Here is a 26262-nt window from a genome sequence, read left to right on the forward strand (position 1 = left end):
TTTAGATTGGATTAGGGGCCCTTCAAAAAAAGATGCTCCAGAACCGATTCACAGGGATAATGCTGCTGATGGCACTACCTCATTTGTGGCCTGCGAGGTACCTCATCTGCAGACAGTCTGTGAAATTAAAACAAGTGATGAAATGCAGGGACCTGTGAGATTAAAGTTTTGTAATATAGCTCACTGCAATCTGCACGACGCTGGGGCCTGATCATTATCCATTGATCCAACAGATGGATTAGGAAATCCAAAGATTTTGGAAAGTTGTGTGGTTTTTTTTAAAAATTCAATATTCAGAGTGGCCACCAGCTGGTTAATGAGTCTGTATAAGAAACTTCTGGCTTCCTTGACAGCCATGATCTTTGCAACCTCTTCATGGTGTCAGGAGAAGTAACCAGAATCAAAATCAAAAGCATTTGCAGAAAGGGAAGAAGAAGGAAAAAAGAAAGAAGGGAAAGGGAGAGGGAGAGGGAAGGGGAAAGGAAAAAAGAAGTAGTAAATGAGCAGTGACACACTGCAAGGAAAGCTTCACAGAGCAGGTAGCAAATGTCAAGAGAAAAGGCTTAAAATGGCATGAGGTCAGCTGTGACAAGTTGAAGCTGTCAGATGAGGTAAAGACAGAAAAATAAAGGTCAATGAGGTTAAGGACTGGTGCACAGTAACACCAGCTGGCTTTCTTCAAGGCTGTGCCATTTTTTTAGCACAAGAATTATTTTAAAAGAGAGAACCCTATGATCTGCTAGAACTTTGATGTCTAGAAGACCCCAATCTATTCTTAATACTGTCCAGATTGTTGTTAAATCTCCGTATTTGAGTAAGACACCTTGCACAGTTTCTAGTGCAGACCAGGAAACAGAGAGGTACACCCATCAGAGGTTCTTTCTAGAAACCTCACAGTTGTCCTTACTCAAAAGTTCAACAAGGTTGAGATCGATATTTGATGCCATGATGCAATGTATTCTTTGAGTGGGCACAATTTCATTTATTTAAACGGGAAGGGTGAAATACTGCTCAGTTTCCTAAGAGCTGTGGATTTGGCGAGATGAATGTACCTGAAATAGGCTCATTGAGGCAGGTGAGGAAATCAATCGAATACCAGGAAAGACTCCCAAATTATCCTGACCTCATCTGAAGGACAACCCTGAGCACAGGCTCTCAAAGGCTGCCCCTAAACTCTGGGCCTTTGGGCCCCTGTGAAGAATGGATGGAAAGAAACAACAGGCACTTTGGGGAATGTGATTTTGAGGGGATCTCACCACGGAAACTCACATAGGGAAGTAGGAACATCCCCAGATTGGCCAAAATGAGACTCATCAGACCAGAAACAGCACAGGGGGACCCAGAGAAGGCTATGCCAACTGGAGGCAATTTGAAGAACTGGTACAGAAAATAATACTCGTGACAGTTAATATAAAGAACTGCAAGGTTCTTTACATGCAAGAAATGTCCCTGGAGCAGCCACTTCACTGTGTGCTGGGAGTTCTGGCACTGCATGGCACTGAGGCCAAATAACCAGAATCATTCTAAGAACTTAAAAAATACCCATTATCAGTTGCCAACCCATTCTGGAAGAGTATGAGACAGACTTCAGAGTGTACGTGGGTACCAACATATCAGCAATTTTGGAACCACCTTAAAAGAGAAGAAAAGCATCAATTATAAATAGATAAAGAATCTGTATCCTACTGAAATCAAGTAGGAACCTAAGTACCTTCCTGGATCTTGGCCCAACTCTTTCAGGACCAAATATAAATAAATATAAAAGGTCTAGCCCATTCTGCTAAATGTGAAAATAAGTGTTTTGGCCAGACTAAAACTAGGAAAAAAGCCATCATGAGAGATGTCTTTATTATAGATGTCTGCTCAACTGCCCAGCAACCAGGCTTAGGCCAGGTTTGAACATCAAGGACAGAGGGTACGAAACTGGAAAGAGATACCCCGAGTTACTCCACTGGTGGAGGAGCTACCAGCCATGCTCCTGGCTCTGGAGGAACTCCCCAGGAAGGGCCAGAGCTTGGTCTGTAGTTTTCAGAGCAGAGATCCTGAATGGTGTCCAGACACAGTCACAGGCCACATGCACATTCCCAAGCACATGGAGAAGCTCAGGGGGGTGTCTTGGGATCCCCCGTGCCTTCAACTTACTGTTGGGCAATTTAGCAAACATGTTCTGCCCCTCTCACGTCGCCACTGGGTGCAGAATCCACACAACAAACATATGGATCTGCTTTTATATTGTCTTCCCAGCGTTCCTATCTTCTCCTCAACCTCCTGTCAATTCACAATGATGAATCAGAAGGTGCTTTGAAGGCAATAAAGTGCTTTTCTTTCTTCTGGGGATTCTTACCTCACTTTGCTAACATCCTGGCTGGGTTTCACCACCCGGAGGGAGCTGATAACATTGTCTAATTTCTGCTTCCCAACAGGTCTTTTGTTAGCTTAGTTAGTCAGGAAAAACCAACACAAAACCTGTCAGGAGAGGGAGCTCTGAGTGGAGCTGCGTTTCAGCATCTACAGCTGAGTCAGAGTTCCTGAAGCATAAAAGACACGAGGGAGGCCTTCAGGATCCCTCGATCAGAGGGGACAGTGTACAGAAAAGATGTCCATTTTTGAGGTTTCATGTGCATATTTTGGGGATCACATCTGGGAATCTCTTCTGAGAAGGATACCCAGGCAGGAAAGGCTGTATTGGCTGCACCTCAAATACTGTGTTCAGTTTTGGGCCCCTCACGACATTGAGGGGCTTCGAGTGAGTCCAGAGACAGACGACCAAGCTGGTGAACGGTCTGGAGAACAAGTCTTATGAGGAGCGTCTAAGGGAACTGGGGCTGTTCAGTCTGGAGAAGATAAGGCTGAGGGGAGACCTCATGGCCCTCTGCAACGGCCTGAAAGGAGGCTGCAGCAAGGGAGGTGGTGTGTCGGTGTCTTGACCCTAAAACAAGCGATGGGACAGGACCGCGTCCCCAGCACCGCGTCTCCACCTCCTTCCCACGCCCCCAGGGACGGTGATTCAACCACCTTCCCTGGGCGGGGGGGTTGCATCTAGATGACCTTTAAAGTTCCTTCCAACCCAGGCGGTTCTAGGGTGTCTCCGGCAGGTTCACACTAGGTACTAGAAGAAACGTCTTCACTGGAAAGGGTTCCCAATCCCTGGAACACTCCTCGGGCGCACGGACCCGCCTCCCGCACCGCCTCCGACCCCCCCCGCCCGAGCGGCCGAGTTCCCGGCGCGGCCGCTACGCGGCGCCACAATCGCGGTGCCGGCGCGGGCGGCCATGGCGGCGCGGCTGCCGGCGCTGCTGCTGCTGGCGCTGCTGCTGGGCGGCACGGCGGGACCCGCGGCCTGGGCAGCGCGGAGCCGCGGCGCCGAGAAGCAAAACAGCCTCCGCCGCGCTGCCAGCGGGCTCTATCAAGGCGTCAGCGGCCTCTTCGGCGAGGAGAACGTGCGGGCCCTGCAGAAGGTGAGGCGCCGGCCGCTTGCCCCCCCCTCCCAGCCCCGCGCAGCCTTCGCTTCCTCTCCCCTGGCGCCCTCTGCGCTGCTCCCGGGGCTGGGCGGGCGGTTCTGCGGGGCAGAGACCCGCGCTTGGCCGCCCTCAGCCCCGGCGGCCTCGCCTGCCCGGTGAGCCCTGCAGCGGCTGCGGCTGGAGCGCTGCTGTGGGAGGAAAAACGGGGCGCGAGGCTTGAGGGGGAGAGAGCTGCGCAAAATACCGATTAAAAATACCTCTAGATCGAGGTTCTTGCGGGTAGGGGAGGCGGCTGGGGCAGGCTGCTGCCTGCGAGGAGCCCTCCGACCGAAATACGGTCCGTCTGCATCAGTAGAGCATCCTGTGTCTTGCGGGGCCGCTGAGGAACTTGCAGGAAATAAGGCGTGCGGGGAGACGGACCTGCACGTTCCTCTGCTCCTTCGCTCCTCTGCCAGGACGAACCAGTAACAAGTACTGCTGAACTGACCTGTAAATACATTTAAAGCGTTTGGGGATGTCCCTCAGTTGCTCGGTAAAACTACAGTTCTCTGGTTTGCTTTACCCATGTCCATTGCTAGTCGTAGTGATTTCTTTAAACTTCAGAGCAATGGTGAAACTAATAAAGTGCATTTTTTGCATCCTGTCAACATACACACCTTCCAAAATGCCTAGAATTAAGGGCAGTTGTAATAAACAAACTTATGATTCAGAGATAAAGAACATATAGAGTTACATTTTTTTCCCTTGAGGGCTTCAAACCAGTCTGCAGCTCTTGCTTCGTGAATTGTGATTTTAGTCATGACTCCAAGTCTCCAACTGTGTTGAAGGAGTTGAGGATTTATTTATTTATTTGTAATTTTCCATTTTATTTCTCAGTTTTTCTCAAGGTTGACAGAGAGGTTTGTGAATGGGGTGGACATATTAATGGACACATTCTGGAGAATATGGACTGATTTGTTAGATGTTCTTGGAATTGATGGTAAGTGTGATGTCTGTTGAACTGTATCAGCCTGTATCAATGTTTACAAGCATAGAGGAGTGGGGAAATAACTACATTTTATCACACTGCTTGAAACATCCATCAGTGGTTTCTGTAGCCACTTCAGATGGCTTTGGTTTTGCTGTTGGTTCTTTCACACAAGACTAGAACCAGCCATTTGATTTCTGTGTATGTAGCTACAGGGTATCTATAAAACTCATTACAAGTCACGGTTGGTTTCCTAGTATCATTAAATGGGTGCACGTGGCCAAGAATGGTGCAGGGAAATAAAGGAGGACTAGAAGAGAGAAAGGTAGAATTGAGAACCTTTAGAGTATAACTTGTACAGAGGAGAATGTTTAGCCTCAGTATGAACTTTGACCTCAGGCCCTGCAATAGTTTGCCTTTAAAAAACTTTTAGCACCTCTGCTGTAAAGGGGTTTATTCGGTTGCCTTGTTGGAGCTGAGCCAGTGATTTGAAGAAGGCCCATCCAGAAATGGATGAGCTAACTCTACCCCTGAATTTAGAAAACATGATCATGACCCTGCAGCCTGACCCCATGAAGCTGTGCTGGCATTTTTGCCCCTGTCACTTCGGCACGTACTCGTTAATGTTCGGTACCTTTTCCTTTTGTATTTTTTTCAGCCTCCAACTTGACTCATTATTTCAGCCCTGCAGCAATTGCCAACAGCCCGACCCGTGCTCTTCTCCTGATTGGTGCCATTTTACTTGCCTATTGGTTTTTATCTCTCTTCCTTGGATTCTTCTTCTATCTCCTGCACATGGTCTTCGGTCGCTTTTTCTGGATCGCCAGGGTCGCCCTTTTCACTCTCTCGTGCATCTACATCCTCCAGAAGTACGAAGGGGACCCAGAACACGCAGTCCTGCCTCTCTGCTTTGTTGTAGCAGTCTACTTCATGACGGGGCCAGTTGGATTTTACTGGAGAAGAAACAGCAACAGCAGCCTTGAGGAGAAGATGGACCACCTGGATAGTCAGATCAGACTTCTGAACATACGTCTTTCCAGGGTGATTGAGAACCTGGACAGAGGCAGCGAGCAGTGAGCCAGCCCCTGCAGAGCCCTGGACACCAGCTCCTGGAAAGTCCTCCTCCAAGTTACAAAGCAACAAAACATCACATGGTAAAAAGTGTGCAAAGGTAGAACTTTTCATCATGTGTAAGACTAATTTATCTAGATTATACACTCAGCCATTATACTTGTAAGGAAAAAAAAGAAAAACGTTTTAAAAAAATCAGCTATATATTCAGAGAGTTTTATCCAGTACTAGAATTTTTCTCAGTAGATGAACGGTTACTTTTACAAGCATTGAAAAGCATCTTTTGTAAAGTTTTTATAAAAGCAAATGGAGTAGTCTTTCAGATATTGAAATTGAGCTAAACATATGCAAATTTGACACTTAAAAATTAAAAAGAAAAAAAAAAAGAGTCTCAAGCTACCAAACACATTGAGAAGTAACTGCTGTGGGTCCACATTTTATTTTTCAAATAGGTTTTGTTTCATTGTTGGCTTATTTCATTGCCTTGAAGTTGCCTTCCACAGAGTATCAGATGAGGAATTTTCTGGTATCCAGGCCAAAAAACTCACACCGTAGCTTTTAATGGGAGGTGGGGAACAAGAGAGAAGGAAGATTTCATAACTTTGAAGTCCTTAAATGCCAGTCCAGCATGAGGAACTGAGAAGTGCATTTCATCTCGAGAGCTTTAATTTGGTGTCTGAAATGTTCTGAAATAAGTTGACACAAAGCGAAGAGATGGAGCATGTCAAATTATAATTCATATTGGATCTTCACAGTGAAGCATCTTCCAAGCATAAATGCATAGGATAAAACATGATTATTTTACCTTGGGGACCCATGTACTTTTCAAAAAAGGCAGCAGTGAAAACGCTTGCAATTGTATTGTTGCTTAAAGCTTTCTCAGGACCAATAAGCAGCAATAAATTATCTTCAGGAAGATCTGGATTTTTTTTTTTTTTCTAAAATTGTAATAGTTTTATAGGAGCTTTTTGCTTGAGGTTGGTGCCCTCACTCTGCTGGGTGTTGGGGAAAGCGAGGCCCGTGCTGAGAAGGATGTATTAAGCAGTGGTATTTCAAAGTGATGTAGGACCTTGGGAGCAGTTTTGTTTTGAAGGATTGTATGTATTTGTAACCTTACAAGTGGGTAGGTGGGCTGACTCGCTGCTTTGTAGGGTTTGCAGAAATGCATTGAAGCAAAAGTGACCTCAGGGAAGAAAGCCCAGCAAGTGGTTTGAACCTAGAAATGTGGACGTGGGGGGAGGGACCTGAACCATAGGGACAAGCACAGTATCAATGCCATGAGGTAAAGTGGACCACAGCTGAAGAGCTACGTGAGGCCGAAACGAACAAATAAAGGAAACAATGCAACAAAAATCGATCAGTGATAGGGGCTGGCTACAAAGGAAGGGGAACAAACCCAGTAGGTGACCCATGTGCTGTTGCTTCCATGCGAGTGCTGGCTCCAGGCAGCTCAGCACTGGGTCTTGGGTTTCTTGTTGCCTTGAGTAGAGCTTTTGTGGGATGTGGTGCTTAATGAATGTAACTGTGGGGTGACTTTATTTTTCTCTTTATGCTGAAGGTTAATACTCTCCTTAAAATGTGTGTTACTTGCCTAACTTTTTTGGGTCTGTAAGTGACATTTACATGAGGGATTATTTTAAAATCCACGTTAATGGCCTTCGCTCCAAACGGTGATCAGTTCAACACGGTTAAACTTCATATGCACTTGGCACTATTGTAAGCCATTTTAATTGTTTAAGTTATCTGGGCCCCTATTTTTCAAAAAATGCACATTGGGAGTTGGAAAGTGACTGCTTTTGATAACTTAGTCTTTTCCATGAACAGATTAGTGCTCTGGCAACAAACAGTTGTTTTGCAAAGTTGAAAATGTAAACTTGAGTACATTCCTTTTTACAGCTCGTTTTCCATAGTATTACAGTCTTCCCTGTAAGCTCAGTTTTCCATACTGTTGTGCACAGAGGACTGGGCTGGGACAACAACCTGGGAATTGGGAATTGATTAGCAAAGCTCATCAGGTCTGTGTGATTTGCTGAGGCCTGAGGACCAAAGCCTGCAAACCTCACTTGTGTCAGTGGCTCCATTGATTGCAGCAGGACCATGTGCATGAGTCAGTTTTGCATAGATTGTATTTCGTGTAATCCATATTTAACATTGAAGCTAAAAGTACTGAATCGTGACATATATTAAGAGGTGTCTATGATAAAGATTTCTTTTAAAATACTGTATAAAAGTTAAATTGGATTATAGTTTCTCCCTGTCTCGCTATAATAATTTATCTTAGTTTTGTAAAATCAACCCTGCTATATTAATACTCTTCATTTTGATCACCCTGCTGCTTGGAAGAAAAAGTATTTTTGTATTTACTTGCATCCCATGTATAGCAAGATGTTATGTGAAAGTGGTATATATAAAATTGGATATTTTTAATCAGTATTTTTCCCAGTGCTCAGTTTTCATGTTAGTCAAATTCAGAAGTAATGATTTTTTTAAAGGCACAATCTAATCTCAAATATATATATATATATATATACATACACTTTAAAAATGCTCTGTATTTTTAAACATGCACTGTAGTGAAAGCGCTTTCGGGACATGAATGTGATATTGTATTTAACCTCTTTCAACTTTTGTAAATGCCTTTTACAAGTACTTTCCATGCCAACTCACCTAGTTTGCCCATGGAGGTTTTTTGCTCTGTTTTTTAGACCTCGTTTCAGTGACAGTGGTTGCACTACTTTTTTGTTGGCCTTGGTAGGAGCAGCTCCTAGGGGCTGGCAGAGATGTGCAGGTGTCTCCTGATCACCCACAGATGAACTGAGACAGAGTTGGACAGACATCCCTGAGTTGGTGACAGAAATGGGAATGAACTCTGGCTTTGGCAGCTCCCGGCCTCGTGCCCCAACAGCAGAACAGCTGGATGGAAGGTGGGAGCAGTGTCTGTGTGCTCCTGCTCCCCTTGGTGCCTGGCCTGCTGTGAGCTCTGGTGCCCTGGGGCAGAGGCACATGCCCCTCTGTCCTCTGTGCCAAACAAGGGCCGCTCGGTTGGAGCGGTTCCAGCTCCGTGACCTTCCCGTTCGCAGCCGCTACGCCAGAGAGCGTCGCTCTAAGGGTTTAAATGGGCGCAGTATCCGGAATTCCTGTGAGGTCTGAAGTGTTTTAAACTTCATACTTTCAGACCTACTCTTTGGAACGACTGTAGTATTCTTGATGTGTTCACATACGTGCAGGACGAACCATTTCTTTGGCAGTGCACGCCTCGCCTGTAGATAACCCATCTGTCACTGGGACGTGACGCTTTCCAAAGTGGCCCTGGGTGCCAGTGCCACGTGTAGAGCCGGGTGTAGTTCAGTGCTGTGCTCAGTAGTGCATCTGTCCAGTCGTGATCTGCTTCCCAAGGCTCGTTTGCACCGTTAGCGTGGAAAATAGACCCGTATCAACCTTAGCTCTTTGGTGGCGTAGAAGTTTCCGGGTGTGATTATTTGCCTCGCGTACTGATCCGTATTTGGCAGCTAATGACGTAAATGACCATGAGTTCTCTTTGTCGGGGTTGGAAAAAAAATAAAATCAAAAGTGTTATTGTATCCGCATGTATTTTACACTTGGGGATGATTCCGCCGCGCGGCTCCCGCGGCGGCCGGGCCTGTCCCTCCAGCCGGAGGCGGCACACGCGGCCGCGCTCGGCGCCGCTGCTGGTGACTTCACCCCCGTTTTGTACATCAGATTTCAGGTGATCGTGCTTAAGTTTGTACAATTGTGTCGATGTAAAAAATACCTTGGTCTGAAGCGATGCCGTGTGAATCCTTTGGAGATACGATCCGTAGGGAACCGTTAGATTCTACTGATAATAGCGTTAAGTAGTTACAAAATAGATCACTTATTTTTTACAGAGCTCTACTTGCCTTTATTTATTACTTATCTGACCACCCAATCAATGTGCTGTGTAGTTCAGTATTTGTAGCCCGATTTCACGAACCAGCTCTGCTCTTTGTGACAAAGCCGACAATAAACGTTGACTCAGACTTTGCCCCGCGCAGTGATTGTTCCGTGCCAGGCCCGAGGGGCTGTGAAATACGCGGGGGGCGGGGGGCTCGGCCGGGCCGGGGCCCGCACCGGTACCGGGGGGGGGGGGTGTGTGTGACCGGACCGACCCCACGCGGCTCCGTCCCGCGCCTGCGCGCGCCGCCCGCCCCGCCCCCTTCCCGCGATATCGCGCGCGCCCCGGAAGCGGCGGCTCGGGAGCCGCACGTGCGCCCGGTGCGGTCCCGTCCGGCCCGGTCCCGTCCGGCCCCGCCGCCATGGGCCGGACCCGCCGCCGCCACAACTGGAAGGCGCGTCTGCCGCCCGGCCCCGCGCAGGGCCCGCCCGCCGCGCAGCCGCTGGAGCTGCCGCTGGAGCTGGGAGGTGCGGGGGGCCCGGGCGGGCTCGGCTCTCCCGCGGGCTGCGCTCGGTAGCGCTCCCGGGGGTGGTGAACGTCGGTGCGGGGAGCGGGGAGGTGCTGGGGCCGGGGTTCTGTCGTGTCTGTGCCCTGTGCTCCCCGTGCTTTCGTGGGCAGCCTTACGTTTATCCTTTAAAAGTATCCCTGGAGGCTTTGCGTTAAGGCCGCTAAACAATTGCTGCGTTTAAGCCTTTCTTTATTAAAGCAATGGTTTAAAAAAAAAAAAAAAAAATCATGTTTAACACTTACATTCTCAAATGTTACTTTCTAAAAGGCGTGTCCTCGGCTGTTTTTTATCCTTCACTCTTCAGTAATAGGGATTTTTGGTAGGAAAAAAACTATGTCTGGGAGAGGCAGGAGGCAGTGGGGTCACCCAGAGTCATGTCCTGCCCTGGACTGTCCCTCTGCCCCCTGATCCTGCTGGAATTCAATCGAGAAAAGAAAAAATGTCCTAGTGTTATTGCATAAGTCAAGGAAAATTACCCTCATGGCTCTAGCAAGTGCAGAGTGAGTGCCCAGTTTCATGGTTTTGCCCTTGCTGATGGTGTGGGTTTTTTTTTTTGCCTGGGGGTGAGGGTTATGTTTAAAATAGCTAAATCTGGTAAGGTTTGTGACCAGGCTGTTCAGGCTGTGCTGAAAATAACCTGTCTGGCATGGGGGAATAACCAAACAAATGCTTTCAGATGAAGCAACACTGAAGGGAATCGATGGAAGTAATGCCCTGGTCCTGCCAGGGAAAAAAGCAAAGAAGAAAAAAATAGCCCATGTTGTGCAACAGCAGAAGAAACCTCTGAGCAAGAAGCAGAAGAAAAACCTGCAGAAAGTTTTGGAGCAGAAGGAAAAGAAAAAGCAGGTATGTGTGAAATACCAGAGGTGGGGCAACCACTGCAGTGCTAGGGAGTGGTGTTGGGATGTGAACTGCCTGGGGTGTCTCCAGGACATGCAGATGTTCTAGGCTTTGTGCTACAACAGCATCAGCCCTCCCTTTGCTGGGTGCTCTGGTCATCAGGTGCTGCAGGAACACACCATTTCTGAGTCCCATCATCTCTTTGGCCCTGGGCAAAGAGGTGCCTGTTGTGAAGTGCATCTCCAGCAGAGTAAACGGCATGAGATTCTAGAAGTGTTCGTGCAGACTGTGTGGAGAGTTCTGTCCTGCAGAGCTTGGGGCCTCTGGCTCTGCCACTGCCAGTGCTTCTGCAGGATTTATTTCTAGCTCTTCTGTGTTTGCTGCCTGCAAATGCAGCTTGTCTGTCCTTGTGAAAGCTTCCCAGGCAGAATTCCTGTTTGTCACAGTGTCTAAATAATGGCTTTGACAAACAAGCTCTTTTTGGAGGTAGTTTAAAACTGCTGTGTGACCTGCCATCACTGTGTCTTGCATGAGAGTTGGAGGGAGGCTTCCATTGCTCCAGCCCTCACTCCAGCTCAAATCCATTTTCCTTGCTGCTGTTTGAAGGGTGCAGCTGAGCTTTTCATTGCAGCCATGAAGAGTCTTCTGGTTTTGTTCTAGTGCAGGGCTGAAACCTTCATCCAGAAGGACTGACCATGTAGCAGCAGGAGCATCTTTACAGCTCCACAGCAAGATCTGCCAGAGCACACCCTTTAGAACTCTGGACCTAATCCTGAAATGAAGTTGTTTCCTGGTGAAAATAAGCACTGATTATGGTTGGTTTTTCCCCACAGCGAGCTGAGCTGCTGAGCAAGCTGAATGAAGTCCAGGCTTCTGAGGCAGAAATGAAACTTCTGTACACAACTTCCAGACTGGGTACTGGGGAGCGCATGTATCAGACTAAAAGGTAAAGCATTAGTTGGAAAGAACCATTCTGGTTTATTGTTGTGCTTGAAAACTTGGCAACACCTTGGGTGTTTTTGCTTGATTTGATTATTTTTTTTCTTCTCACTGCACATGAGTTCTTCAGAATGGTTGGAGTTAAATAATTTTGCTGGTTTTGGCTGGTAATTTAGTAGTTGCTTTCCCAAGGAGATGATGTTAGTTAAAATAAACTGGTCTTCCCTTCCATAAGGGGGTGGGTCACAGCTATATACACCTGTTCTTCCAGTTATGCTAAACCACATAATTGGTGGAATAAACATTTACTTTCTTGTTGTATTGGAACACATCAACTGGTGTGGCTCACAGTTACTGGGTTTATCAAGAGCTGTGTTTTCACAGAAGCTGAAATAAGTGAAACTGCAAAGGTGTCTTTTGAAGAAATGAAAAAATAGCAGTATGGAGCAGAATCCAGGCATCAGATCAGCCAAGGCTTTGCCTAGCAAAGTTGTGAAAACCTCCAAGAATGGAGATCTGTCAGAACTGGGTTAACCTCTCTGGGTAACCTCTTCAGGTGCTGCACAACACCCAAGGTGTAGCAGTTTTTCTCATTTGAGTAAAATGTGGGTTCAGGCTCAGGCAGTGGCTTTGGATGATGCAAGTTTTTTGCATGGAAGACGTGTCTGACTTGAGGTCCCGAAGAGCATTGACCAAAATGTGGTTCACGTGTTGATCTTTTGTTCTAGGGTGATACAGGAGCCAGAGGCTGTGGCACTTGAAAAGATCAGGAGCATCGGTGGTGCAAATAAGAGGAGACGCAGCTCAGATTCAGAATCAGAGCCTGAGGAAGAACCCAGTAGCTCTGAGGAGGAGCAGAAAGAGCAGAAACAAGAAATTGAGAAATCCTCAGCTAGTGATTTGGATACTGCTGAAAAGCCAGTGGAAAGCGTGAAGAAGACAGGGGCTGACCAGCAGTCAGCTGGTCCTAGTGCACCAGTTTGCCAGGCAGCCTCCAGCAAACCATCTTGCAAGCCGGCGGTGTTTGTTCCGGTGGACAGGTCTCCTGAGATTCAGGTGAGGCTCTGTGAGCAGTGAAGTGCTTATCAAAGGGTTGGAGTTGATGATATCTGCCCTCAGACCAGGTCACAGCAGACACTAGTGTTACCTTGTGTCTTGCTAGCAGTACTCTGGCAAGTTGTGCCCTGCTTTTTTTGAGCCCTTTTGAATCTAGCAGAAGGAAAACTAGTTTTGATTTGGTATGTAAGTATTTGTCTCTAGTTTTAAATAATCTCTTAGCAGTCTGTTATCATTCTTTGCTGGAAAACCTTGTGCAGTCACTTTTAGCTCATTAGGCTGGTGTTGGGCAGGGTGGTTTTATTCCATTTGCTCTAAGTAGGACATCCTGTAGAAATGGGAGAACCTGTGTGTGTGTCTGAGCAGATGAGGCAGAGCTGGGAATTTCACTTTCTGCTGGATAAATAACCACAAGGGACTCTGAAGTTTCACAAGCTGAAGTGTGGGGCTGCCAGCTGCTTTTTGGGAAGCTGTTCTGGTGACTGTAGTTCTTGGACAATGTGATGTTAGTTGGTTTAGAGCATTTTGAGCCACCAAGCTTGCAGAATTTCTTTTTGTGGGTCCCTTTATAATCTGAGCTAGGGAATGAGTTTCAATCCTGGGAAGAAAAACCAAACAAACAACAAAAAGGGATGGAAAGACAAAACAGTGCCAGTAAAATATATGGTTTATATTCTTTAGGAAGCAAGACTAAAGCTTCCAATCCTTGCTGAAGAGCAAGTAATCATGGAAGCCATTAGTGAGAATCCCATTGTCATCATATGTGGAGAGACGGGAAGCGGTAAAACCACACAAGTACCACAGTTCCTCTATGAAGCTGGCTATGCCAGGTAAGAGTCTGCTCTTATATGCAGCAAAGGTAGTTAGAAACATTCAGACTGAGCTCAGTCACTTCTGATTTTTCTTCTTTTCCTTTGATATGGCTGCCCTGAACCTGGTCTTTCCTGGGCAGTGGTAGTGGCCGTGTTGAGTGGGCTTTTATATATTGTATAAGTGATACTTAATTCAGAGGCATTGTGCAGAAATCCTGTTGTTCTCAGTATTCCTCTCTTTAAAACAGCCCTCTCTTGTCTTTCCTTCCCCACTCTAGTTCAGGTGGTGCTATTGGGATCACTGAGCCTCGGCGTGTGGCTGCAGTGTCCATGTCCCAGCGGGTCGCTAAGGAGATGAACTTGTCACACAGGTGAGGAGGACAAAAGCTGAGACCTTACTAGGAAAAGAACACTGAGTTGCTCCCTGTGTGTGATAGGCTGAAATCGAGACTTTCACATTGTTGTTCCATCTCTGGTGAAGAGCTGTGGGAAAGTTACTTATAAATTCCTCTATGTGGTCGTCTTTAAAAAAACAAAAACACACACACACCTTTGCTTCTACTAATGGTTATAAGTTACTTTTTAGAAAGAACTTGGTGTAGGTGGGGTGTGGGAAGAGGTCCTAGTTTGTCTCTCTCTGAGGTAGCATCCAATAACAGTGAAATCATTGCAGATGACATTGCTGTATATCCCAGCTTCTAGTGTTCTGTGTGTGCTAGGCTCTGGGGTGTGTGCTTTTTGTCTTGTCATGCCCTCAAGCTTGACTTAGTTAGGCTGAAAGCTGCCCCCTGGTCTGAACATGAATTTTCTGTTTCTTCTCGTGGCTGTTGTTGTGGGTACCCTGTTGTTTCCTCACAGGGTGGTTTCATATCAAATCCGGTATGAAGGCAACGTTACGGATGAAACCCAAATCAAGTTCATGACGGATGGAGTGTTGCTGAAGGAGATTCAGAAGGTAGGTTGGTGTCCTCAGTGTTATAAAAAAGGGAAATATTTTGTATAGCTGGAAAGAGAGGCCAGTTGCTTTGTGTGGATTTGTTGCCAGCCTTTCAAATCAGAATCTCTTTCAGCACTGGAGATGAACTGCATCTCAGCCCTTTGTAGTCCTGCCCAAGTCCATGAGTGTCAGGTTATCTCTGTAAGATGAGAGCAAAGAAGGGTGTCTTGGGAACTAGTCTGCTTTGTGTATGCCTTGGGTCTTAAAGATGTCTTAAAGATGGCTTTGGGTGAGGCTTCATGTCATGAAGTGTATCTCTCTTCTCAGGACTTTCTGCTTTCAAAGTACAAGGTTGTTATCATTGATGAAGCCCACGAGAGGAGCATGTACACGGATATCTTGATAGGCCTCTTGTCTCGCATCGTGCCTCTTCGAGCCAAGGTAAGAGGAGCAGTATTTCCATGTAGGTGTGCTGGGCAGGGGGATGTTAAACACAAAGAGGCTCTGAGGAAGAACTCTTGTGCTATGGAAATTAATGGAAATCTGTCAGAAAGCGTGAAATAATGCTCAGATAATGAGTCTGTCTTTCCATATGATCAAAGAAATGCCCAGAGCCTACAAAAAAGGAAAAAAAAATAGTAGACATCAATACCAACAGATAACTTGTCAGACAATATCCAATGAATTTTAGATTTACAGTGCCACGAGACATGCAAATAGAATTAGCAGCCTGTTAGAAAGCAAGATGCTTCCTGTTGCACTGCAGTAAGCTGCGAGCAGCCATGCTTGGGAGGGGATGTTTTGGGGCAAATGTCCTGACATGTTTGCTCCTGAGTGATGCTGGGGCTGCTGGGCTGCAGGGCAGTGCTCAGCACCTGCTTTTGCTTTACTTCTGGATGGAGAGAGAACACGGCAGTGTGGGGTTCTGTGTATTTTCAGCGAGGCTGCCTGTGGAGCTGTGTGAATCCTCTGCCACTCAGCACAGGGCTTTTGTTGTCTTGGATTTTGAGTGCTTTGGTGCAGAGACTTGTACCCAGTCCTGCTGGAAGCTCTGGGGCTGTGTAGCTTTCCTGCCATGTGCTTTTAGGCACAGAATAACACATTGTGTCCCTGCAGAAGGGGCTGCCCCTGAAGCTGATCATCATGTCAGCCACCCTTCGGGTTGAAGATTTCACCGAGAACAAGAGGCTGTTTGCTGTTACACCTCCTGTCATTCAGGTATTGTGCTCCCTGCTGGCATCTGTGTCAGCTGCAACGGCTGAAATACAGTGAGGTTCCCTTTATAAAACAGTTTAAAAACTGTTTTTAAGCAATCTTACTGTAATCTTTCCAGTTGGTCCTGAAATCTTTCAGCTATCAATTTAAAAATAGCTGTTTTGTTTAGAGCATTGTTTCTTCTGGGACTTGGTGTTTTTCTTTCCACTTGTATCAAAAAACTGGCTGAGCAGAATCTGATAATCTTGAAAAACTGTAAGTTACAGTTCAGGAGAACTAGAAAGCCTTCAATCCACATTGATGGTTTTGTGGTGTTCAGGATAGACAATGCTGGTAGCTTCTGTGGGTCTGGGGTTTTGTAGGTTGCCCAAAACAAGAGTTGAACAGAAAATACAGGCTTAACTTTTCTACTCCTACCATGGAAGCTGTAATGATTATGCTGGAGTTAAAACAGCAAACAAACTCTGCTTTCTGTTTCTTCTCTAGGTAGATGCAAGACAATTCCCTGTAACCATTCATTTTAACAAGAAAACCCCCCTGGATGACTACAGTGGGGAGTGCTTCAGGAAGGTGTGTAAAATCCATCGGATGTTGCCCTCAGGTAAGGTCACTGCTGACAACCTCTCAAATTCTTTACACTTAACATATCCAAAGTTTTCTGGGTTGTAGTTTTGTTGGGTTTGTTTGTAAGTTGGACCTGGGACTGCAATGATGTGCTGTGTGCTTTTACTTAGAAGGTTTTTCTTGTGCAAATTACCTGCTACCCTTAGGGAGCAGCAGAAGACAGATACAGTGAAACTCAGTGTTCCTGCTTGTCACTTCACAGTATATTCAACCTGTCTTTTGTCAAGAGCAGCATCTGAAGCTTCCCAGGATGAAGTACTGAGGTTGAGAGTGATTTCTTCTCTTGCAGGTGGGATTTTGGTGTTTCTAACAGGCCAGGCAGAAGTTCACTCTCTCTGCAGAAGGCTAAGGAAAGCCTTTCCATTCCAAAAAAACAACACTGCAGGTAATGCTGTAGAACAAAGGACTGTTAAACTTTATCTCACTGGGAAATGAACTGGCTTTGCACCCAAAAGATAAGAGATTTTATTTAACAAACCCAACAATCAAAGGTTAGGGAAAGGGCTCATTGTGGCTGGTTTTGATGAGTGGTTGTGAAGTTTGTGCTGTTTGGAGTTTGGGGAAAAGGTTACTGTGTGATGCTTTCCAGTTCCGCAGAACCCATTTCTTCCCTTACTCTGTTGCTCATGAATTCAAGTGGAAATGCTGCTGCTTGTTGGAGACCATATTTAGGATAGTGGCATTTCCCAGAATGACTGTAGAAAGTTAGACAGTCACATTCTAATATAGGTCAGCTTAATTGTCTCCTAAAGCCCAAGACAAGCAGGCACTGTGTGTGCTGCTGTCAGTCCCCAATGGTTCCTAAGTGGAATTGCAACGTGGAACTTGCATCATCCCTGTCCCCTGTGCTTCTTTGCTTCTTCCCTACTGTGATACTTTTTGAATCCCTATGAAGTTGGGAGTAGGACCAGACTCTTCCACCCTACCTTTTCTGAGAGGAAAGCATGCTCAGCTTGCAGTCATTCCACTGGTTGTTTTTTTAGGAGGAGATTATGACAAAGAAGAATCAGTGGAAGAGATCAGAAAATTTAAGAAGTCGAAGAAGCGGAAGAAAGTCATGGTAACGTGTGCTGGCTGGAATTGCTCCAGGAGACAGGGAGGAGCAGGTGCCTCCCTGCAAGACAGTCCTCCTGTGGAGCTGCATTTAGCTGCTTTAGACTTGCATGAAGCCTTGTAGCTGACACATGTCCCCTTGAAGAAATCCAGTTATAAAGCCTGCACTGACAACTGCTGCATTACAAGCTGCAGAGTGCTAAAATGTGTCCCTGGATATTATGGGCTGATCTTGATTGACTGCTGGCCATTAAAACTGTAATGGAAGCAGTTCCAGACTTGCTGGCTCCAGGGCTGCTCCTTATCTTGACATTTATTACCTAAAATTGGGACTGATGCATCAGTGATGAAGGGTTGTGTTTGGCTTCTGCCCAGATCCTACAAGCACTTTGTTAGCAGGAGATGTTGGTGTTTTAGATACACTGTGCTGATACTGGGTCCTGGTAGCTGAAAGGGCCTGAGTTAAGGAAATTGGACCCTTACCCACTATCCTCCAAGTGAAGAAGCTTGACTCAGCACAAAGTGGGTGGGTTACTGACTCTCACAGTTACCAAGTGCTCAACCCAACCTTGGCATACAAGTGGAAACTCTCAATCCCTCTGTCAGCTTCAGGTCAATGAGTGTCTGGAGTAAGTGCTCAGCTTTGCTTTCAAAGCAATAAAAAGTGCTGCTTGTGTCCCCCTCTTAATGCTTTGTGGTCTTCTTTCCTTTCTTTCTCAGACACTCCCCAAAATTGATCTGAACAATTACTCTGTTGTACCAGTGGATGAAGAAGATGAAGACAGAGACATTGAAACTGATGATGATGTTGCAGGCTCTGATATCGACCTTGACTTAGGAGATGGAGACTCAGAAGAAGGTTTGGCACTTGGGAAATAAAATTCAGCATCCCCTGTCACCTGTGGAGTGTGTGACAAAAGCTAGTTGTCGTTTGCTGAACTGATGTGATAGCACATCAGACCTGTGTCATGGAAAAGCTGTCAAGATTTTCCAGCTTTGGCTTCGTACCAGATACTTTGCTGGGCTTAGGTGAAGTGGTGCTGGTGAGGACGTTGCTGGGGCGAAGCCTGGGAGTTACTGTGCATTTAAGAACATTGGTTTGTTTCTTCACAGATGAGAAACCAGATTCGTCCCTTCCGCTCTATGTGCTCCCGCTCTATTCTTTACTAGCACCAGAGCAACAAGCAAAGGTAAAGGATTTATTGTCACAATGAGGAATGATCCTTGTAGATAAGTGTGATCATTGCCTGAAGTCATTTGTGCTTTGTGAGGTCAAATTTCCATCTTGGACTATCCAGGCCTGAATGGCCCAATGGGCAAGTTGGGGTATGGTTGGAGCAAGCCTTGCTTGGGTTGGGATCTCCCTGGTGTGCCGGTTCAGCAGGTTGGGAGAGCTGGAAAGTGTCAGTCCTGCAGCCTGTGGAAGCGAGTGGTGGCCACAGGGCCTGTCAGGATCCTGCGGCTTGTGCAGACTCCTGCGTTCCCCCTTGGGCTTCAGAGGTGGCAGCAGTGTGTCTAGGTACGAGTCTGTGCTGGTGTCTGCTCCACCTGGAGCCCCTGGGGATGTTTTTAAGGGATTAACTGAGCTGGAGAGAGAGCTCCAGAGCAGGAGGCAAAGAGTTACATCCTGGGTTTCACTTCTGGGTTTCAGATGCAGAGCTGTGTGCCTTCTCCTCCTTTTGCAGCCCATCCAAGTGGGTTTCCAGTCTGTTTCCCGTGGCTGGCCCCGCGTTTCACACCCCACCTGTTTCTTGCAGGTGTTCAGGCCTCCTCCTCCGGGCACCAGGCTGTGTGTGGTAGCCACCAATGTGGCTGAAACATCACTGACCATCCCAGGCATCAAATACGTGGTTGACTGCGGAAAGGTCAAGAAACGTTTCTACGACAAGATGACGGGGGTTTCGTCTTTCAGAGTCACCTGGATCTCTCAGGCCTCGGCCGACCAGCGGGCAGGCCGGGCGGGCCGCACGGAACCAGGACACTGCTACAGGTGGGTTGGCTGCCCCGGGGAGGGCTGAGGGAACAAAAAACCCAGTGAGTCTCGGTGTGAGTTTGACACCTTCCCTCATCCCGCTGCCCCTTTCACAGGGGGCTGATGGTGCTTAAAGCATCGGGGTTTTGTCTGCTCATTCAAAGAGGAGAGGTGAAGCTGAAGTTGAGCTGTCACTGGTGATGTTAGGTTGACAGGTTGGCTCCTCAGGGCTTTCTCTTGCTGGAAAACCCTTATTGTGGTGGCCAGATTAACATGGATTCCACTCCCAGCCAAGTCAGCTTTTTGTCAATAAGGTGACGTGCCCCAACCATGTGAATCATCAGATGGTTATGGAAATAGCACCCACAACTGTTAATTTTTTCTTAATTTCTTGCCAATTTTTCCTGCATGTCTTCTGAGTTAAGTTTTCTTCTAAGTCTTTAAGCAGCGTTTCTGATCCACTAGGTTATATTCTTCAGCAGTCTTCATGGACTTTGAGAAATTTTCTGCTCCAGAAATAACAAAGCGACCAGTAGAAGACTTGATACTGCAGATGAAGGCATTAAATATAGACAAGGTGAGGTGTGGCTTGGCTCTGTGTGCAGCACTTGCTGAAGCAGTTGCCCCTAGGAGCCAGAAACAAACACAAATGCCTTTTTATAATCTTTGCCTGAGGCTGTGCCTTGTGTTAGAAATTTGGATCCTGGGACTTGATTTTAGTTTTGCCAATTGCAGAAACTGCTGTGAATTCCACCAGGGCTTAACAGACATGTTTGTTTAGGTATTAAGAGTTTTCTTGTCTTTGTAGTAGTTAAAAAAAAAACATCTCTGGGACTGTCCACGAAGTGGTTGTGTTTTGGAGATACTTGAGCCCTCTCAGAAAGCACAATACTTAGAATTAAAGCAGCCTGCCCTGGGTGGTTCCTGCAGGCGGTGGCAGCAAAGGGTGACACTGGTATTCCTGTTCCCTCATGTTTTTGTTCTAAGTGTTTCCTCCCATTATATGGCCTTTCCTCTCGCTCCTGGCAAACATCCTAAGTGTTTTCCTTTGGTACAGATAACCAGAGGTGAGGGTTTCCCTCCCTTCCAGGAGTTCTCACTGGGTTCAGACTGTTTCTGAGTGGGAGCCATGTCAGTGGTGTGTTCTGAGAGGCATTTTCTCCTGGTGTCCATAGGTAATCAACTTCCCATTTCCAACACCACCTCCAGCAGAAGCCCTTGCAGCAGCGGAAGAGTTGCTGATAGCTCTGGGTGCCTTGAAGGAGCCCCCTATGACAGGAAGGTAATGTCTGTGGTCCTCCACAAATTCCCTATCAGCACCAGTTCTTGAGGCAGAGGGCACTGCTGTCCTGCCTGCTTTTCCATCTCAACCCCCACATCTGAGGATGAGCTTTAGTGCAGAGGCTGGGATCATCCTAACAGCCTCTGGTTCACCTGTGTTTGTTTTGCTGGCCCAGGGGGTGCTTGGACAGGGAAGGAGTGTGCCAGGAATCCCCCATGGTGGGTGGGAGCTGCATGAGAGAGAGGAATCTATCCTCCAACCTGTGGGACCAGCATGTAACAAAACCTGGGAAAACACATTAAATTCTCAGGCTTGCAAAACCTGAAGTTACTTCATAAGGTGACTTTTCCCTTCCTCCCCCAGGCTGAAGCAGCAGCTGGCAGCAAAACTGAGCTGCCCTATTAGTCCCCTGGGCAGGATAATGGCCACTTTCCCCGTCGCCCCCCGCTATGCCAAGATGCTGGCACTGAGCAGGCAGCACCACTGCCTGCCCTACACCATCACCATCGTGTCTGCCATGACCGTCCGGGAGCTGTTTGAGGAGTTTGACAGGTGGGTGGGAGAGCACCAGGACAGGCTGCATCACCTGCTCACACCTCCCCAGCAGCCAGGCCCCTCTGCACCTAAGCATAATATTCATCTGTGCTGGTTTGTGCTTCTTCTAGGCCAGCAGTCAGTGAGGAAGAGACGGCTAAACTGAAGGGGAAGAAAGCCAAGTTTGCACAGATGCAGAGGATCTGGGCTGGGCAGGGCCCGATGCAAAAGCTGGGAGACCTCATGGTGATGTTAGGTATTGCAGGCAGCACAAGCCTCATCCAACCTGGTCTTGAACACTTCCAGGGAGGTGGCAGCCACAACCTCCCTGGGCAGCCTATTCAGGAAGAATTTCTTCCTGATGTCTAACCTAAATCAGTTTTGATCCATTGTTACCCCTTGTTCTCTCACTACAAGCTCATGTCAGAAGCCCCTCCCCAGCTTTCCTGGAGCCCCTCCAGGCACTGGAAGGTGCTCTAAGGTCTCCCTGGAGCCTTCTCTTCTCCAGGCTGAAGAGCCCCAACTCTCTCAGCCTGTCTCCAGAGCAGAGCTGCTCCAGGCCTTTGATCATCTTGGTGTCCCTTCCATTCCTTCTCCTCCCCTCACCCTGAGCCCTCAGCTTCTCACAACCGAAGGCTCCTCATGCTGTAGGACTAAATCCAGCAGTGTTATTTTCTAGGCTGTTCTCTGGACAGCCTGCCTGTGTCCCAGGCTGTGATGTGCAGGTGTTGACCCCGGCAGTGCTGTCCCACAGTTGGTGTGATGAGGACAACTGATCAGCTGAGTCGTTGTTTTCACCTGACTCTTCTCTTCCAGGGGCAGTGGGGGCCTGTGAGTACGCGGGGTGTCCCCGAAACTTCTGTGAGGAGAACGGGCTCCGGTACAAAGCCATGCTGGAAATCAGGCGCCTGAGGGGGCAGCTGACAACAGCAGGTGAGTGGGCTTGGAGAGGAACTGCTGTGTTTATCCTCTGCTGGAGGCTGACAAATCCACTGGGCTGTTGGTTGCAACCTGTCTTGTTTTTTTTTCCTGTGGAATCTCAACTCCCCTTCCCCCCGCAGTGAACTCTGTCTGCACTGATTCTGGCCTCTACGTTGATCCGAAGATGAAGCCCCCAACAGAAGCTCAAGCAACTTACTTGAGACAGATTGTGCTGGCAGGGCTGGGGGACCACATTGCCCGGAGGGTTCAGGCAGAAGAGCTCCTGGATGAAAAGTGGAAAAATGCCTACAAGGTAAAACAGCTTGAATTGATTTGAATTCCTCTTTCTTGGGGGGCAGGAAAGACAGTGCTGTGCAAAGCCTGGGCTTCTGGCTGGGCAGAGCACTGAGGCTGGGTGTGCTGGCCTGCCACAGCTTCTCTCCATAGAATTTTAAGTCTCCAGTGTTGCAGTTTCTTAGTCCTCACATAGGAATTTTTATAAATGAGCTAAGAAGTAGCATTAGTCCATCTTGCAAAGGCAAAGCAGAAAATTATGGGGTTATTAAAGATCTCAATCATTTAGGAAAACCACATAAATGTACACCTGTGAGAGACTGAAATTAGATACAGTCAAGAAATTGGATTGCCAGTAACTCATCTTACTCTGCTTCAATCTTTCTTAAAGACTGCTCTCCTGGATGACCCAGTGTTCATCCATCCAAGCTCAGTCCTCTTCAGAGAGCTCCCAGAGTTTGTGGTGTATCAAGAAATTGTTGAGACTACGAAGCTGTATATGAAAGGTGAGGCTGTTGTGGTCCCTGCTGGTTCTGCAGGAATGGTGAGGATTTCAGAAGAGCCTCAGCAGAATGTTCCCCTTGCCGTGGTAACTGAGGCCTCTCCTTACAGAGTGGTCATGCCTCCTGGGATTTGGAGCCTTATGCTTCCTAGATTTGCAGCAAGGGAAAAAATTGGTGTGGTCTATTCTTTCTCTAGCAGGTTGGGCTGTAGCAAAGCTCAGCTGCTGAAAGAGCTGCTCTGCACCAGCCCTGTCAGCCATACTTAGCTGGTCTCCTTGCTTAGCTGGTCTCCAAGGGATTTAAATCTGTACAGTTGACTTGAAAAATGAGACACAGGAAATTCTGTGGAGATGAGACCCTGACCATGCACTGTGCCCCTAGGGCTGTAGTTGAGGGGCAGCTCCTGGCAGCAGTCCCTCATTCAGTTGTGTTTTCCCTCCCTAAAGGTGTGTCTGCTGTCGAACCCGAGTGGATCCCTGTCCTGCTGCCACCATACTGCCACTTTGGGAAGCCTCTGGAAGACCCTCCCCCATCTTACTGTCCCCAGACCGGCCGAGTCCGATGTCACAGGCCAAGTGTCTTTTGTAAGTGTCTGGACAAGTGTCACTTGGTAGTGTTGTCTAGGAGCTGCTCTGTAGTTACTGCAGGGCTGCTTTTGACAAAACTGTCACTGGATCAGAAAGCTCATGCTCAGCTTGGACTGATCAAAGAGCTCAGCAGTGGTTTGAGTAGTGCCAAAGGTTTAAAACCATTTAAATACCAGCATTTCCCCATGGACACGGGCATTTGATGCCCATCTGCTCTCCCTGTGAAGGAAGGCTGGCTGGGTGGTGGCAGTATCCAGGCTTTCCAGGTTGCCAACATCTCCCTTGGAAATGTACCCTCCTCCTTGAGTGTTGGGGAGGCTCAGTGAGACCTTTCTTTCCAGACCGAGTTGGTTGGCAGCTCCCTGCTGTGGAGGTTGATTACCCAGAAGGTATCGATCGCTACAAACTCTTTGCCAGGTTCCTGCTGGAGGGAAAGGTGAGTGTTTTCCAGCTGCATTATGTCCTTGATGTCATCAGGAGGTTTTTAGCCCAGTTTCTGGAGAAGGTGAGCCTTGTGGCTTCTTCCTCTCCGTGTGTGTGTGCCCATTCTTCAAAGCTTGCTGGTGGCTGGAGGAGTTTGCAGCTGGGGGAGGGTGGGGAGGATACCTTTAAAATACAAAATGGCAGGAAAATCAGCAGTTGAGTGACAGCCCCAAGTTTGAGTCTTGTTCTTGGAAAGGTAAAAAGCTGTATGGCTCTTGGTCCATTCTGAGGCATGGGAGTCATGTAGCAAGCCAGCCAGGATGAGACTGGTGTGGAGATGGGATGGTATGGAGGATTTGGGATAGAAATCCACAATAATCCAAGTTCCCTGACTCTTGACTCCACAAAATAGTTATTTTACCTTGTTCATGATATACTTCTGATAACTAACCTTTCAGGTCATTGCAAAGTTGAGATCTTACAGCCAGTGTCTGTTGTCCAGCCCCCTCATAATGCTGAAGACCTGGTCCAAGTAAGTTGTGTTTAACTTCCTTTTAAATGAAAAAAAATCAATGCTGGGAAGGGTGTTCTGGGTAGTGATCTGGGCTGTACCTGCAGGGAGAGGAAAATTAGTTTCCTTAGCAAGAAGAATTGGGTCCCAGGAGACCTGGGTGATGGTGAGGGCAGCCTGGAGGAGCACTCGGGACCTGCTGGTCACACTGACCTCTGCAGGTGGCTCCAGTCTAACCAACTGCTGCCACCTGCAAGAAGTCCTGGCTTTGCTTCTCTTCAAAAACTGGCTTCCAAAAGACTTTTATTTTTCTTGGGGTTTTGGTGGCATTTCTAGAGCTGTGACCCTGAAAAGGGCTGTCAGCTTTTGCCTCCCTTGCTGTCCCCCCAGTGTCCTCTCCTATTTACCAGAATAATCTGTGAGTTTTCATGGAGCTGGTAGAGGATTTGGAAAGACTGTTAAAATGATCCCACAAATTGTTATCTGAGGGCTCCACCATTACAAAATATTTCCTTTTTGGATCACTCCAGAGCTCAGCACTGGGACCTGGGGCTTCTCTGTAGCTTTACCATCAGCTGTAGAGCCAGGGATATGTCTCTGCATCCCCTGCCTAAAAACAGGCAGAGGATGAATCCCAAGGGATGAGCTGAACGCTGACACACTGCTGAGCTGCACTCAGGAACTTTGTTTTTCTGCACCATTTTATTCTGGACTGATTTAGGCTCCAGCCCAGGACAGAATCCCTCCTACAGGCTCTGGTTGCAGAAAAATGTGACAATCGTGATGCTTTATTGGCTGCATGGAAGAAAAATCCTAAATGTAAGTGGATTATGGATGTAATAGATTGTGAGTCAGAGGTGATACCTTGAGCACTATTGAATTATAATTTAAGAAATGGATGATATCACTTGATATACTCCAAATATTTGCTGCTTGCTTACCAGAAGCAGTCATGCTCTGTGTTTGGAACTGGAGTTTTTTAAGAAAGCAACATTTATTTTTGTATTTTAATAATACAACTAATAATACTACAATACTAATAATACTACAATTAAATACTTGGTTTGGGGCTTTTGAAGAATCAGACTGTGACGGTCCTGCCCCTGGGTACAGGAATATTTCCCCACCCCGAGGTCAAATGGGTTTTGTTCAAGGTTAGAGGACCAGGTGATCAGAGCTCTTTACAAGAGCAGCAGCAGAGTGATGCTGTGGTGGCTTCCATGGGAACTGCCCACACTGAATGTTCTCACATCTGCATGCAGCTGTCCCAGCTCCAACACTGCTGGGAAGCTGGTTCCTGCTGGGAGCAGGCAGGGGCCACAGGACCTTGTCTTTCCAGCAGAACCATTCCTGTCCTTGGCTCCTGCAGCCACCTCACTGCTCCTGCCTTCTGTTGCAGATTTGCTGGCAGCCTATGGCCAGTGGGTCCCTGAAGCTCTGCGGGATGACCTGGCCCAGCACTGGCCACCAGTGGCCCTGGGAGGTTCCTGACCCTGTTCCTGATGGACTCCTCTTCTCCAAGACATTTCCAGAGCTTGAGTTTCCATGGAATTCTGCTGACACAGACGGACTTGCTCTTAGAGACACTTGTTTGAAAGAGTACTGGGGGTGACTCTGGTTTTCTGGGAAGCCTCCTCTCTTCCCAAAAACCCTACTGGCTGCTTCCCTGATATCTTGTAATATCAAAATTTGGATAATTTTATCCATTGTATTTTTACATATATATTTTTTTTAATAATCAGAAGTTTCTCTTTGGACTATATTAGTCATATGAACTCTAATAAATGTGTCTAGTTCCTGGCTGGGTGTTTTTTCCAC

At 47.3% G+C, this 26262-nt stretch overlaps 2 protein-coding genes across 2 annotated transcripts; both read left to right on the forward strand.

The window, feature by feature from the left end:
* The first annotated feature begins 3258 nt into the window (after positions 1–3258).
* Positions 3259–9518, forward strand: BRI3BP (BRI3 binding protein). Its single transcript, XM_051634107.1, has 3 exons — positions 3259–3458; positions 4338–4440; positions 5087–9518. The coding sequence occupies exons 1-3, from the start codon at positions 3273–3275 to the stop codon at positions 5503–5505; spliced, it is 708 nt and encodes a 235-aa protein (XP_051490067.1). The 5' UTR covers positions 3259–3272; the 3' UTR covers positions 5506–9518.
* A 205-nt stretch (positions 9519–9723) lies between these two features.
* Positions 9724–26244, forward strand: DHX37 (DEAH-box helicase 37). Its single transcript, XM_051634248.1, has 27 exons — positions 9724–9900; positions 10618–10787; positions 11615–11727; positions 12449–12776; positions 13458–13606; positions 13867–13959; positions 14447–14543; positions 14853–14966; positions 15642–15743; positions 16227–16341; positions 16654–16749; positions 17348–17424; positions 18138–18276; positions 18531–18607; positions 19175–19407; positions 19855–19966; positions 20565–20671; positions 21035–21223; positions 21337–21461; positions 22022–22138; positions 22267–22439; positions 22812–22926; positions 23370–23507; positions 23852–23946; positions 24392–24465; positions 25166–25263; positions 25844–26244. Exons 1-27 carry the CDS (start codon positions 9795–9797, stop codon positions 25933–25935), a joined length of 3444 nt encoding a protein of 1147 aa, XP_051490208.1. The 5' UTR covers positions 9724–9794; the 3' UTR covers positions 25936–26244.
* Positions 26245–26262: the final 18 nt, after the last annotated feature.

This window comes from Apus apus, chromosome 16, assembly GCF_020740795.1.
Source record: "Apus apus isolate bApuApu2 chromosome 16, bApuApu2.pri.cur, whole genome shotgun sequence".
NCBI classification, from domain to species: domain Eukaryota; kingdom Metazoa; phylum Chordata; class Aves; order Apodiformes; family Apodidae; genus Apus; species Apus apus.

What these genes read in the sequence shown, in the direction of transcription:
- DHX37 (XM_051634248.1), top strand. Translation starts at nt 9,795, where the DNA reads ATGGGCCGGACCCGCCGCCGCCACAACTGGAAGGCGCGTCTGCCGCCC. An exon ending in CGCATGTATCAGACTAAAAG is followed by an intron (nt 11,728 to 12,448) that starts GTAAAGCATTAG and finishes CTTTTGTTCTAG; the next exon opens with GGTGATACAGGAGCCAGAGG. An exon ending in TGCTGAAGGAGATTCAGAAG is followed by an intron (nt 14,544 to 14,852) that starts GTAGGTTGGTGT and finishes CTCTCTTCTCAG; the next exon opens with GACTTTCTGCTTTCAAAGTA.
- BRI3BP (XM_051634107.1), top strand. Translation starts at nt 3,273, where the DNA reads ATGGCGGCGCGGCTGCCGGCGCTGCTGCTGCTGGCGCTGCTGCTGGGC. An exon ending in ACGTGCGGGCCCTGCAGAAG is followed by an intron (nt 3,459 to 4,337) that starts GTGAGGCGCCGG and finishes TTTATTTCTCAG; the next exon opens with TTTTTCTCAAGGTTGACAGA. An exon ending in AGATGTTCTTGGAATTGATG is followed by an intron (nt 4,441 to 5,086) that starts GTAAGTGTGATG and finishes TATTTTTTTCAG; the next exon opens with CCTCCAACTTGACTCATTAT.